The sequence below is a fragment of the Tupaia chinensis genome, unplaced genomic scaffold (assembly GCF_000334495.1).
Source record: "Tupaia chinensis unplaced genomic scaffold, TupChi_1.0 Scaffold000318_1, whole genome shotgun sequence".
NCBI classification, from domain to species: domain Eukaryota; kingdom Metazoa; phylum Chordata; class Mammalia; order Scandentia; family Tupaiidae; genus Tupaia; species Tupaia belangeri.
In genome coordinates, this window is record NW_006159811.1 from 5,126,670 (window position 1) to 5,142,328 (window position 15,659).

The 15,659-nt window shown below is 41.5% G+C and overlaps 1 protein-coding gene across 1 annotated transcript in view; it reads right to left on the bottom strand.

The window, feature by feature from the left end:
* Nucleotides 1-15,659, bottom strand: part of FRAS1 (Fraser extracellular matrix complex subunit 1) — a 321,939-nt gene that overhangs the window by 213,113 nt on the left and 93,167 nt on the right. The window contains 1 exon segment of the mRNA XM_027773018.1: nt 3,504-3,644. Within this exon segment, the coding sequence (XP_027628819.1) occupies nt 3,504-3,644 (141 nt within the window).

A 15,659-nucleotide genomic window follows, 5' to 3' on the forward strand; every position in this document is an offset into this window, starting at 1 on the left:
TGAAAGATTCCTCTGCCAAGGAGGAGGAGGTCTAAGCATGTCTGATTCCACGAGAAGGGGAAGCAAGGGACTGGAGCTGGGCAGAGCTTGCTGGAACTGATTAATTCCCTTCTGGCACAGGGCTGCTGGAAAGCAAAGGCACAGATTTCTAGTAAAATCAACAGTCTCTTACTTTTGGCCAAAGGCCAGGAAAAGTTAAGGCATATTTAGAAGAAAAAAAAAAAAAAAGGGCAAGCAAGAAAATGAACTGCTGATTAGAAGGATAGAAGGATAGCACTATCACCTCCTTTGCATTCCTGAGGTTCTCAACTTTGCAAATGCCTATCCAGGAGATACCAGCACTCTCAGAATGACGCCGACCACCCAGTTCTTCTTCCCTATAGAATATTCCCATAACCTGGTGCCCGCTCCTTGTGGTGCCATCCATCCTCTGGCTTCAAGCAGATGAAGGCACGGGCAGAGAAGAATGAGAGCCTCTCAGACTTTCCTCCTCTAAACAATTTTACACACCTAAAAACCAGCTGTGCTAGGATGAAAGCACCTAAGGATAGAAACAGCTTTCAAGGACAAGCTTCCGAACAAAGAAATCAGGAACATTTCCCCCACTGAGCTTGATAGAGTGTTTAAAGTAAAGTAACTCACCAGGTGCCCAGAGAGATTAAAATGGTACTTGGAAAAAGAAAATTCCAAAATAAAAATAATATTTAGCTTCAATTGTCTATATTTTTATTCATTCTAAATTCACTCTTCAGAGTTTAAAGCCAGATGAAGCTAAAACACATTAATTTATTTTAAAAGTATTTTATACATTTACTACCTGTTTTCTGACTCCAGAAATACATATAATACAAGTTCAAAATAATAGGCTTTTTCTTATCAGCTAGCTTCAAAGATCTATTTTTAGAAATAAAAATAGAATCATGATAGAATGTGTTTTGTCTCCTCCCCCCAAGTAAATTAAAAAAAAAAAAAAACACACAGTGCTATAATAACGTGCTTAAATTTTAGTATATTGTCAATTCCTGTACTAATCGCAACTAGTTATTTCCAGAATCTTTGTCACTGAAATACCAAGGTGTTCTAAAAAACATACTGAACTGGGGCCAGCAGGTGGCGTGTTGTATAAAGGTGCTGGATTCCCACATGGCTGACAGCGGTTCAAGTCCAGGACCTAGTAGTTTACTTTCTCACTTTCCCTTCCTCTCTCTCTCTGTTTCTGCCTGGTCAAATTAAAAAATAATAATAACAAATGGAATTAAATTTAAAAAAAAATGAACTAACGTGTCAGAGGAAGAAATAAATAAATCTCTCCTTTTGCTCTGTTCTACAGCCAGGGGAACCAGGGGAACCAGGACTAAGAATTGCACAGAGTTACCTGTGCAAATGCCTGACCCTATACAAATACATTAGCATCTGTGGTAGCTTGTCTCTACAATGATCACCATCAGATTCGCCGCCCACTGAGGGTGGAGTCTATTCCTTCAACCTCTCAAATCTGGTCTCTTTTGGTCTAGCCAATAGAACATAGCACAAGTGATAGAATGACTTCTGAAGCCTGGTCCTAACAACTTGTAGCTTTTGTTTGAGCATCTAAAAATACTCTTCAGGGAAAGACAGTTAACATATAAGAAGTCTGACTAGCTGAGACTACCATGTTGTGGTACTACCATGTTGAGCCACAAGAAGAGACCATGGAATAAGAGATTTGTGACCAATCCCTGTGAATTCATGTAGAGAATAACCTATCTACAGGATCCCAGGGAGAACCACCCAGCTAAGCCCATCTAACCTCCAGAACAGGGAAAGACAATAATTAATTGTTTTCTGCCACAAGTTTTGTGTGGTTTGATAGGCAGTAATAGCAGTATGTTGTTAATTGAGAAAGATAAAGTAAAAGATCTCCCTAGGATCCCTGAATCCCCACATTTTAAGTCCTTCCTCCATTTTCCATATAAAAAGGAATAGAATGGTATGTAGTCATGAAAAGTATATGTACATGAGTATATGTATATAATTTTTCATGACATTGGGAACTGTTTATGATTTAATATTTATTTAAAAAATAGAAAAAATGTCCCAGATCTAATTTGTTCTTAACTATGTAACAGTGTGTGGAAAGAGATAATTAAAGGATGAATTTAGGGGGACCAGCAGTTAGCGTAATGGCTATGTCGCTGGACTCCCACATAGTCGACCACGGTTTGTGTCTCAGACCCGGTGGCTTAAAACTCATGCAGGGTGCGTGTGCGTGCGTGCCCAAGATCCCGAGAGAAGAATGGAGGAGAAGGGATTGTGGCATGGCCATCCCCCCTGGGGGGTGATTTCTCACTTTCTGTCTCTCTGTCTCTCTCTCTGCCCTATAACAAAAACCCCTCAAAAAAAAAAAAAAAAGGATGAGTTTATTTTGGTGCAAAAATACTGAAATCCATGCTTTCTTTTCATAATACAAAATTGTTCATAAACGTTTTGAAGACCTCTCATACATCACTAGCTTAAAAGTTGTTGCTTTTGGGGCTGGCAGATGGCGTGGTGATTAAGGGTGCTGGATTCCCACATGGCTGACAGCAGTTTGAGTCCTGGACCTGGTGGTTTGCATTCTCACTTTCTCTCTCTCTGTCCCTCTCTGGTCAAATTAAAATAAATAAATAAGTAAATACAGTCAAATAAAAGAATTCTTTCTCTTTTTTTAGAGAGATTTTTGCTATAGGGTACATGTGCTCACCAGAAAAACAGAGAGACATAGAGACAGAAAGCGAGAAATCACCCCCCCCCCAGGGAGGATGGCCACGCCGCAATCCCTTCTCCGTTCTCCTCTCGGAATCTTGGGCATGCATGCACATGCGCCCGGCATGAGTTTAAGCCACCAGGTCCGGGACTCGAACCATGGTTGATTATATGGGAATCCAGCAACACAGCCATTACATCATCTGCTGGTCCCTCAAATAAAATAATTCTTAAAAAAAAAATTATTGCTTTTGAGATATGGGATGATAAATGATCCCCACCCATAGACCCCCCATGTTTTTTTCCTAATCTGAGCTTTCAAACATTTTGTAATGAGCACATAAACTTTCATAATCAGAAACATAAACTTTTAAACTTTAAAAAGAACCACATAAACAAAAAGTTATGTTGAACTGAGTTCCAGTTCTCGGAGAACATAAACATCATTATTTCATCTAGGAGGAGGAGTTATCTACTCTGACCATGGTCTTTCCGTTAAAATAATAATAATAATAATAATAAGTTCAGGAAATTTACTCAAGTATTACAATTTTTTCAGGGTAAAGTTGACTGTACTTTTATACTTCACCTATGCTTTCTTGTTGGAGTAAGGAAATTTCTCTGTCACCTTTGCTCTAGACTTTGGCATGTGCAAGTTCAAGACAAATATTTATAGCTCCAACTGAGACCTGGGATGACAAGGTTTCTAATTACACGGTCTGGGTACACTGTGAAGACGGTGCAGGCAGAGGCATGTGCCCAGCATGTTACATACTCACCTGCACAACCACCCTCCTGGGTAAAGTAGCCATCTGGGCACTGGGAGAAGCACTGCCCATCCAGCAGCACGTGGGAAGGCCTGCAGACTGTGCAGTTCTGTGGGCTCTTCCCGGCACACTGTAGGCAGGATTGGTGACAAGCTGGGAGAAAGACAAAGCAGAGGACGTAATCAGGAAAGCCCCACGTGATGCGAACGGCAGCTCTGTCTTTCCTGTGAACATTTCTGGGTAGGCATATGTTCTGCACATTCGCTTGGTTTTCCGAAGGCCAGGGCATAGATATCACATACTTCTTTATTATTATTTTTTTAAGGTCATGATCACTTTTTTAAAAAGAAAATTACTTATGTGCTTATTTATTTATTTTTAAAAGTTTTCTATAGGGTGCATACACTCACCACAGAGAGACAGGGAGAGAGAGAGAGAGAGGGAAAGCGAGAAAGGAAGCCACCAGGCCTGGGACTTGAACCACAGTCAGCCATGTGGGAGTTTAGCACCTTAGCCACCACACCACCTACTGGACTCCCTCTTACTTCTTTTTAAAGGCAATATCCTGCAGAGCAAGCAGTTACAAAACCCAGATTCAATAGAGCACAAATACCACAAAACAGAAATAACCATCTGCAACATCATACACTTCTTTCTTCGTAAGTTCCCATTCTCTGAGAATGTCAGATAAAGAACAGGAAGCCATAAACAGTTCTTCCTCCCTCGGGAGAGCTCTCCCACTATCACTAGATACTGTGCTGCTTCCCAGCTGCTCAAATGAAAGAGAAAAGGAGTGACACTTTCCTTATGCCATGCCTACTCTGTGATGGAGACTGGACACACAGATGAGAAGATCTGTCCAACACTCTGAGCTTCACACTCTAGATGCAACAAGACACACGGCCGCTAATGGGAATACAGTGAACAGGAGAACCAGGACAGCACAGAAAATAAAGGCATCACATCGCAGCTCTATGTGACCTTGACTAAGCTATGCTTCCATCTGTAAAATGAGGATACAAACAGTGCACACTGCATGGGGCGCTGTGGTCCCTAATGGAACTGATGCACATGAAGTGCTTAGGATCATGCTAGATACACAGTAGGGACTTCATCTTAGCTGTAATTGTTAACAGTAACTGCTATGTTAGATGTACGCAAGGTAGGAGAGTTGGAAAAAAAAAAAAAAGCCAAGAGAAAAAAAGAATTATGCTTGCCTTCCTCATACCTTTAAGGCTAAAGGGATGTTTTAATTTACATCATTTCCCAAAGGTAGTCACTGTAGTAATCATGTCCTTTTATCTTCTGTACTTTGAACTCTGACATCTAGGACAAGGCTGATCCTACAGAGACTGCCTCTCTCCGGGCTACATATGTGGAGACAATAAATGATGGGTAAGTGATAGCTTAAAAGCATGTCTTTTACATGTAAACTAACCGAGCCAGAGCCCACATGCCCACTTCCTCCTTGTCAAGCTCTTACACTCTAAGCCATCAGACAACTGTCCCAGGGCCAGATACTAGACAGCCCCTACGTCCCACAGCTCACTGAAATTATTCCAACTAGCCCATCCTAAACCTGTTCACCCTGCCTCGCCTGGTCCCTCCCCACAGAAGCCACAGGAAAGGCTTCTGTCCACAGTTTCCCTTCATCCCTCGGCCTGATGGTTGGCCCTGGTGCTCCCCCAGTATGGTATGGTATGCCCCTTTTTCTTGGACCTGCGAATAGCAAATCCTGTTTTCAAGGGCAGTAGCCTCTGATGTGTTGATCTTACCCCTCCCGAATAATATTAAACCTGCATTTTAAAGCAACCAGCCATTTACTTCCAATCATTCACTTATCTCTTTGTAGGTCCAGGTGCTTGGGATGCAGTGATGAGTACCACAAAGACCTGGTTCTGGCCCATGCAGATGAGGCCATGCATTTTAGGCCATCTCCTGTCCGATGGACAAGATCCACCAATCTTCAAGACATGTCTCTGACTCTTCTTTATCAAATGCCCAAAAGATTTATAGGCTAGCAGGTTTGGAAGAACCAGACGTAATTTTCACACCATTGAGATCTTCATTTCTACCAAGCTCTAATTAAACAGAACACATACTTAGGAAGCAGATATTCATCTAGTGTGTCATGGCCCATCAGTACGGACTGTTAAAGTATTCAACTACTTCCACAGAACTTGGTATATGGCTATTGGCCTAAGTCTTCTAGTGCTCTACTGCTGCACTAGGCCCACCCATAACTCAGCACTTAAAGGTTTAATATCTGTACCAGGAGGTCTCAGGACCCTGCTCTAGCGCTGAGGCCAATGCCCATTCTCATTGCCCTTGCCTTGCTGGTTGAAATTTTTTGATGATCATCACCGAGCACACTGCAGAGCTTTATATACATTCAAAAGTATTTCCACTACATGAAAGACAGGATTTGAAACCTCATATTTTTTATTAATTTCCTTTTTTTAATTAAATGGGTTTTTCTGCAATTGCCTTGTAAACATTTCTGTTAGCACAAGTCAGAAATTTATTCCCAAAGTATTGTTGGAATCATCTTTTTAAAAAAATGAAACAGGCAAACTGATATTAAGTAAATATTACCATAAAAGAAAGGTAGAGGGACCAGCAGTTGGCATAATGGCTATGTCTCTGGACTCCCATGTAGTCGACCACAGTTCGAGTCCTAGACCCGGTGGCTTAAAGTCAGGCCGGGCGTGTGTGCATGTGTGTCCAAGATCCCAAGAGGAGGATGGAGGAGAAGGGATTGTGGCATGGCCATCCCCCTGGGGGATGATTTCTCACTTTCTGTCTCTCTCTGTCTTTCTGGCAAGTGCATGCGTCTTATAGCAAAAAAAATTCTAAAAAGAAAGAAAGAAAGGAAGGAAGGAAGGTATACACAGACACTTAGTTAAGACTTCTCTAATACAAAATTAAACAGCATGTAATGGAAAGTCACGTGACAATATTTAAAAGAAAACAAACAACAAACAGATAAAAATTATATTGTCAACACAAAGCTTTCCAGGATAATTTGAGGATCTAAGTTGAAACAACATAATATTTTTACATACCTAAATATACCTGTGATAATGCCAATATTTTTATATTATACTTTACAAGATTGCTAAAATCCCCAGCTCTTCCTGTTATATCTTCCTAAGAAATAGGAAAACAAACCATATCATTGTGGAATTGAAAGCTGGGTAAAAAATTAATTAATGTATTAGAAGAACATTTTATTTCGATCCATTTTGTTACAAAGTCAATATGATAGCCCGGTAGGATGTGATTAAGGGCATTATTAAATTACATAAAACAGGGGCCAGCAGATAGTGTAGCAATTAGGTCACTGGACTCCCACATGACAGACTGCAGTTTGAGTCCTAGACCTGGTGGCTTGAAAATCACGCCGGGTGAATGTGCATGTATGCCCCAAATCCCGGGAAGAGAATGGAAAAGAAGGGATTGTGGTGTGTCCAACCCCGCTCACCCCCCACCCCCAGGGTGATTTCTCACATTCCCTCTCACTGTCTCTGTCTCTTTTTCTCTGGCAAGCACACACACCTTAAGGCAAAAACCTCTTTTAAAAAATTATAGGGACCAACAGATGGAGTAATGGTTATGTTGATGGACTCCCATGTAGTCGACTGCAATTCGAATCCCAGACCCAATGGCTTAAAACTCAAGCTGGACATAGGTGCCCAAAGACCTGATAAGAAGAGATTGTGGTGTGGCCATCCCTCCTGGGGATGATTTCTTGCTTTCTGTCTCTCTCTGTCTCTCCACCAAGTGCATGCACCCTATAGCAAAATCTCTCTTAAAAAAAAAAATTTCATGAAACAGGAAAAAGAAAAAAAAAAAAAAAGGACATCCAAGTTGAAAAGTTGATAGGCCAAGAAGTCCCAGAGAAATCCCTACATCACCCACCAGATTTTAGAAATATATCCTACTGAACTGCAGATTTCAGAACTCCCTTCATCAGGAATGGCGAAGAACCAAATGGATAATGAGCTCGTTAGCTGCCACAGGCACAGAGGGGAGAGGTAGGCTGAGTGATGATCCTCCCAAAGTATCTTTTTCTCCATAATGCTCTGTTTCTATAAGAACAGGCATTTGCATCTGCATTTTTACAACAATCTCATGAAACTTCAATTCTGCACTAGTTTTGGAAATGTCTAGCCTATTTCAGCGACTTTTATGAGGCTTGATCATTCTATGGAGGCCGATTTCCTAGCAGGAGTCCTGTCTGCAGTCTAAGATCCTTCAAGGAAGACTAACTCCATTATAGGGCATGTACGGAAGATATCTAAAGAAATTTCTATGAATAATTCCTCCATGTAATACTATACTTTTAGAGACTGGTTTTCCAGTTGATGGCTAAGTATATTTCTGAAAAAGCATAACTGAGCTGCTTAAGCACTAAAAGTGTCAGCACTAAAAATGTCCTTAGATAGTAGTGAAGTCCAGCCAACCTGACTATGGCAAAAATTTGACCTAAAGCAATTAAAACATCAAATTTTGTTCTTCCCATTTAAATTTTCAACTACTGATACTATTCCTTCTTTTTTCTTTTTAGTAATAAAAAGAAGTGGCACAGCATCCATACTTCATATCATGTGAATTTTCCTGGCTTTTCATGTCAGAACAATTTTTGAGGTATGTTTCTCTCAAATTATGATGGAAATATCACAATCCTCTAGGTCATACGGGAAGGGTACCATGACAGCAATAAAAACTGGTATAAGCAAAGTCAAACAAAATTAATCTCCTCCTTTCCCTTACCCTCTTTTTACTTTTTCCTGCTCCTGTTGTTTTCTCTTTTTTTTTAGTGACCATGATTCGACATCCCCCTATCTTTCCCCTGCCCCTCTCCCTGAATAGACTGGGAACCCTAAAGAGTAAAAATCATGGGCCAGCAAGTGGTATAGAAGTGAAGGTGGCTGGATCCCACATGGCTGACTGCATGGTTTGAGTCTCAGACCAAGTGGTTTGAAAACCACACCAGGTGGGGCCAGCAGGAGGTATGGTAGTTAAGGCAGTTGACTCCCATATGGTCAACTGTACCTCGAGTTCTAGACCTGGCAGCTTGAAGATCATGCTGGACACATGTGCCTGCACAGTCAAAGTCCCAGGAGGAAAATGGATGATAAGGACTTATGGCATGGCCAGCCCACTCCCCCTCCCAGGGGGTGATTTCTCACTTTTCCTCTCACTGTCTCTCTCTGGTGAGTGCATGCTCCCTATGGTAAAACCATAAGGGGGGGGGGAAGGAAAGAAAAAGAAAAAAGATGTGTGAGAGTGTGTGTGCCTATGATCCTGAAAGGAGAATGGAGAAGGAATTGTGGCATGGTCATCCCCCCCAGGAGATGATTTCTCATTTTCCCTTTCTCTCTGTCTCTGTCTTTTTCTCTGTCTCTGTCTCTGGCAAGCACAAGTGCCCTATAGCAAATCTAATAAAAAGAGTAAAAATCCTAACTATTCATCTCCATGATTCCTGTAGTAGCTAATATAGGCCCTGTCTTTGGGTCTGGGCATGTCACAAATTCTCAATAAATCAATGTCTTGGTAATTAAATGGTGGGTGGATAGATGGGCTGGAAACAGTGGCATCACACTCACCTAGTGCTTTTCTCTTTGATCTTTTCTTTCAGCCTCTTTTCTGACCACCTTGTAAGTATTGGAGCGTTCCCAAATTCTCCTCTCTGTCCTTGTTTCCCTTTCGGGCAAACTTATACATAACTTTCATGATGACCCAGTGCTGGTGAGCCCCAAATTTATGTATACAGTCCTGGCCTTTCTCTTGAATTCCATTCACATAGATCTGCTATCTACAGGCTGTCTCCACTTGGTATTTCATAGGTTTCTTTATAGCACATTATCACGCCAAACTCTAACTCCTTAGCACAGCACATAAAGCCCTTGATGGTCTGATCCATCCCTCTCTTCCAAAATCCTTCTGACTGACTTCTGAACTCAACCTGTATCCACTTAATGTAATGTGACATCTGTCCAAAACTGTATTCATTATCCACTGCCAACCCCACCTCCTACTCCCCAGCTGGTATTCCTTTTGTAATCTCTATCTCATTTAGGAGCCCCACCATTCACGAAGTCACTCCTGATGAAAACCCCTAGGAGTTACCCTAGACTTTCACTTCTCCATTGCCACCACACATTCAAATTCGAATCCTGTTGATTTTATGTAGTAAATTTGTTAAATCTATGCCAAATCCTCCATCCCATGATCCCTGAGTCCAGACCTTGATCATCATCCATGATGTGGCTTTGCATAGCAGTCTCCTAAACAGTCCCACCCTATTTCTCTCTATTCATCTACCACACAATCACATAGAGATCTTTATAAAATGCAGATAGATCACATTATTCTCCTGCATAAAAGCTTTAAATGGTTCAACAAAACCACAGTGTAAACTCTAACTCCTTAGCACAGCACATAAAGCCCTTGATGGCCTGATCCATCCCCCATCTTCAGTACCACTCCTCGCAGTTCTCTTTGGACTTTATACTGCAGGAATACCACACACATTGCATTTCTCCAAGCATGCCATGACTCTGCCTTGCTGTTTCCTTGGCCTAGAATGCCCTTCCCCACCTTCTTCACTGAGTGGCCTCTTATTAATCCTTCAAAAGTGTAATCAGGTAAAGGTTTCCCTCTACAAACCTTTCCTCACTGCCCTCTCTCATGGAAGGAGTCAATCTTTTTGGTGCTGTTCCTCTATCTTGTGTCAACTGTCTTTTTAAATTTTATTATTATTATTTTTGGAAAGGTTTTTGCTATAAGGTGTGTGCGCTTGCCAGACAGACAGAGAGAGAGAGACAGAGAGACAGGAAGTGAGAAATCATCCCCCCAGGGGATCATCCCCCCTTCTCTTCCATTCTTCTCTCGGGAGTTTGGCCACACATGCATCCACATCCAGTGTGAGTTTAAGCCACCAGGTCCAGGATTCGAACCACAGTCGACTACATGGGAGTTCAACGACATAGCCATTACGCTAACTGCTGGTCCCTGCCAACTGTCTTTATAGCACATTATCATGCTTACTCTTCTAATACTTGTTCAGATGTCAATGTCTCCCCTTGAACATGTTTTCCTAGGGCCTATATCTTTTTCATTTTTTTAAACCCCCAAAGACTGGCACACCCGTGCTATAAAAACAAAAAGAGAAAAGTGAAGAAGATTGAATGCTACCAGAAGGCATGTACATATATAGCTATGTCAGCACTCTAGGGACTACATTAAAGGGCATTGCTTAATAGAGAGTCCATATGTTTTATTTAATGAATGTAAGGGAATCCCAACTTCATAAATGGTTACATACTCTTAAGCTGTGCAGGCCAATTCCTGCCCATTTATTTCTTTAATTAAGACTCTTCGCCTTGAGGGCCTTTAGTGAGTTTTTGCAAATACTAAATAGATGAAAATACACAGTTTATTTCTCCCTGATCACCTAAAACAAGTTTATTAATTCACCAAAATAGCTGATGAATTTCTTACTTTAAAAAATGATACTGGGCTAGCCTCATGGCCTCATGGTTAAGAGAGCCAGGTCCCACATTGCCTACCATAGTTGAAATCTGAGCCCAGGTGGTTTCAAAAACATACCAGGTGAGGGACCAGCAGTTGGCATAATGGCTATGTCTCTGGACTCCCCATGTAGCCAATTGCAGTTCAAGTTCTGGACCCAGTGGCTTGAATTCACGCCAGGCATGCGTGTGTGTGTATGCCCAAGATCCCGAGAGGAGAATGGAGGAGAAGGGATTGTGGCATGGCCATTCCCCCTGGGGGTGATTTCTTGCTTTCTGTCTCTCTGTCTCTCTCTGTCTTTCTGGTGAGTACACGCATCCTATAGCAAAATACCTCTAAAAAAGAAAATACCCCAAACACCAACAAAATGGAGAAATGGAAGAAAAGGGATTGTACTGTGATCATACCCCATTGAGGGGTGCTTTTCCCCTCTTCTCTCCTCTTTTCTCTATGTCTCTGGCAGTGCACACACCCTCTGGTAATTAAAAAAAAAAAATCTACACTAAATCTATACAGTTTTTGTGCAATTTTGTTCTGTGTTATGGTAAGACCCAGCCTAAGAAGGCAAACTATCTTTAAGGCTGAAAAAGAAGGCTTGGAACAATTTAAATGCTGAAAGTGCTTTGATATCTTCATGATCCAAGCTCTGTCACCAGAGCAGTAAGTACAATGAAAAGCACTTGATAGAAGCATGGGGAGGGAGACTAGGAGTGTTTATTACCGCTGCATTGTTTTTAAAAATAGTGTCTCTTCTGAGATAGTAAATTAGACAATATGCAAGTAAAAGTCAATATTTTATCACAGAGTTCATTTATTAAAGAAAACGTGTAATTTTTTCAAGATTATATTATCTTGAACTCCTTGTTGACCTACGTGGGAATTGGGAGAATTCATCATTAATATGCCTCAGAACTGGGGCAATTATGTGGTTAATCTATCTAATCATCCTGACCATGTACATACCTAGTCCTGGTTACTGCCAAATTGTTTAATGATGGTTGAGTTGCATCATTGATTGGATGGCCTGACCTGGCCTGGAGTTAAATTACAAAGCTCTGTGTGGCACAAATAAGGGATCTGGGCTTAAGAAGAAGTAATTTCTGAGCAACTATGTATATCCTGTACTTGAAGCCAGGCTCCCCCATTGCTAAATCATTCTTTAGTTGGTTTCTTCTAGGCCTCATTTTCTTCAGCTATAAAATGCAAGTGTAAACTCATAGGATTTTCAATAAAATTCTTGATTGTAAGAAATTTCTAAACTATAAAGTGATAGCCACAGACCAGCATATATGCATGAGCGTAATAATCTGTGACACAAAGGTTATCTGAAAATAGAACTATTGTTATCTGAAAACAGGTAGTGCTACAAGACACCAGTTAAGTATGAATTGTAGATAAATAGTAAATAGTGTTTTAGTATATCTCATGCAATATTGACCTTATACTGACAATTTTTTTATCTTTTAATCTGTTAAATCCTGTATTTTTTATTTGTAATTTGTAAAGTTTCTGTAATATATTTAATGCATGCAAAAAGAAAAAAAACAAGAATTGGATTTTTTTTCAATTGTTTAGGGGCCAGCAGGTGGCATAGTGGTTAAGGTGCTGGACTTCCACATGGCCGACTGCAGTTCAAGTACTGGACCTGGCAGCTTGAGAATAACATCAGGTGCATGTGTATGCATGACCAAGATGATTGTGGAGTGACCATTCCCCCAGAGGGGTGATTTCTCTCTTTTTCTCCCACTGTCTCTGTCTCTCTCTGGCAAGTGCACGTGCTCTATGGCAACAAACAAACAAAACTTAAAAAATAAAAATAAATTATTAAAAGAGAAGGAACTATAATACACCAATGTTAAAGTAAAATGCTTGTCCTTTTTTTATTATTATTTTAAATGTTTTTTATTTTTTTGAGAGGTTTTTGTTATAGGGCACGTGCGCTAGACTGAAAGATAGAGACGACAGAAAGTGAGAAATCACCCCCCAGGGGGGATGACCACGCCGCAATTCCTCCTCCTCCATTCTCCTCTCGATATCTTGGGCACACACGCACACGCACCCAGTGTGAGTTTAAGCCACTGGGTCCGGGACTCGAACCACGGTCAACTACATGGGAGTCCAGCGACATAGCCATTATACGCTAACTGCTGGTCCCTGCTTATCCTTTTTGATTGGAAGATTTGCTTATTCAAACTGTGGTCCACACTCTATGGTCTCAACCTAGCCCAACTAAATCCAAATATGCATTTTTTTTCCTTTTTCTTAGGGAGGTTTTTGCTATAGGGCGCATGTGCTCATAGGAGAGACAGAGACAGAAAGCGAGAAATTACCCACCAGGGAGGATGGCCACACCACAATCCTTTCTCCTCTATTTTCCTGTCAGGATACTGGGCATGCATGCACACATGCCTGGTGTGAGTTTTAAGCCGCCAGGTCTAAGCCTTAAACCACGGTCGACCACGTGGGAGTCTAGTAATGTAACTATTACACCACCTGCTGGTCCCCCAAAATGTACATTTTAACAAGATTCCATGGAGAGGCCTATGAGAGGCTCTAATCTTGAGAAACCTCAACTAAACGCTAAGCCATCCAAGTAACTGAATCCTTTAAAGTTGATTTTATTTAATTATCTCCCAGAGAAAGAGGGAGAGAGAGAGACCCTCGATAGAGTCTTGCTCTGCTTCAACTCTCCCTTCAGCTTTCCAGCTACCAAGAGCACAGTACCTGCAGGTGTACCCAACATGTTCAGGTCAACCCAGGATATAGCCTGGGCCTCCTATATGATTCCAGCATTATGCAGCAGTGCCCTACAGCCTATGTCACTATAGCTAGGTTTAAATCCTTCTAAATAAAAAGTATCTATGATGACCCAATGGTAGAACAATGCTTTGCAATCCTGGAGGCCATATGGAAGATCAGGGGTCAGTTCCTGTGTCACCCTGTGTGCTAGGCACATGCACGCCCATGAGCCTGGCTAGCTGGAAGGCTAGCAAGGGGAAGGACTGTGGCATGAGATCTTGTCATGGGTGCTTATCTTTCTCTTTCTCTCATTAAAAGAATTAAGTGAATTTAAAAAAAATTATTCAGAAAGAGTGGAAGGACAATCACAAACTGAGTTGAATAATTCGATCTGACCCTAGAAACACCAGCAGGAAAGGCCTTCCAAGAGACAATGAGCCCTTGTCATTATCCTGTCCTTCCAGCCATGGCTGCCATGTACAGACACACAGGTTGTTACCAAATGGCTCTGGGGAAAATCAGGCACATGGATTCCTATGAGAATGGTGCCTATGGGGTTGGGCAACCCAACAACTCTCACTCAGCACTCCCCTAAAGACTCCAAAGACCCAAAGGGGTAGCTAGACTCATACTAACTCATGGAGGTATGAAAAACTACTAGAGGAAAACTGAGGGAAGGCAAGGGGTGCTTTTTTGATGTTTTGGAGGCCTTGGGTTTTTATTGATTTGTTTTTAATTTGTTTAGTTTTATTTGAGCAGAGGGCTGATGGGTGTTTCTTAGGTTTTGATTTTTAGGTTGTTTCCCCCCAACCCCAGGAACTTGCATCAAACATGTGAGAACATCTATGGATAGAATTTCTAAAATCCTTCTTTTAGCTAATCCTAAATGTTGATATTAAAAACACAACTCGGGTTGACTATTGAAAATGCTTCCAAATTGGCAACAGATCCTTGTTCATACCAGCGATTCTAATCACACTTTGAAAACACAGAGGCCAAGTGAAAAAAGAGCACACTATTTAAGCTCCATCTACTGAAGTGTCCAGCTTTCTTTTTAGAATGAGCCAAAAATGCAGGACAAACACATGCAGGTGGCTGTCCTCATCTTGCCAGAGTTCTTCTGGTTTTTTTTTTTTTTTTTTTTTTTTTTTGCTATAGGGCACGTGCGCTCACCAGACAGAGAGAGACAGAGAGACAGAAAGCGAGAAATCACCCCCCAGGGGGGATGGCCACACCTCAATCCCTTCTCCTCCATTCTCCTCTCAGGATCTTGGGCACACGCGCACATGCGCCTGGCATGAGTTTTAAGCCACCAGGTCCAGGACGCGAACCACGGTCGACTACGTGGGAGTCCAGTGACATAGCCATTACGCTAACTGCTGGTCCCTCTTCTGCTTTTTTTTTTTAAAAAAAAATTTTATGTTTATTTATAGAGAGAGAGAGAAGAAAGAGAGAAAGACAAATACCCCCAACAAGGTCCTTACACCATGACCCACAGTCAGTGTCAACCACCCAAGATCACAGGTACATGCACATGCACCCAGCATGTCCAGGGAGACCTTGAGACTGAAACTTCTTCCCATAGGAGAAGTCTTCAAAAAGTTCAAGGAAGGGCCAGCAAGTGGCATGGTGGTTAAGGCACTGGAATGCATATGGATGACTTCATGGTTCAAGTGCCAGACCTGGTGACTTGAAAAACATGCCAAGCACATGTGCATGTGTGCCCAAAATCCCCAGAGGAGAACAGAGGAGAAGGGATTATGGCATGACCATCTCCCCTTAGTGATAATTTCTCACTTTCCCTCTCTATCTCTCTTTCCATCTCTGGCACATGTGTGTGCACTATAGCACAAAACTAAAAAAAAAAAAAAAAAAGCATAAAAAAAAAAC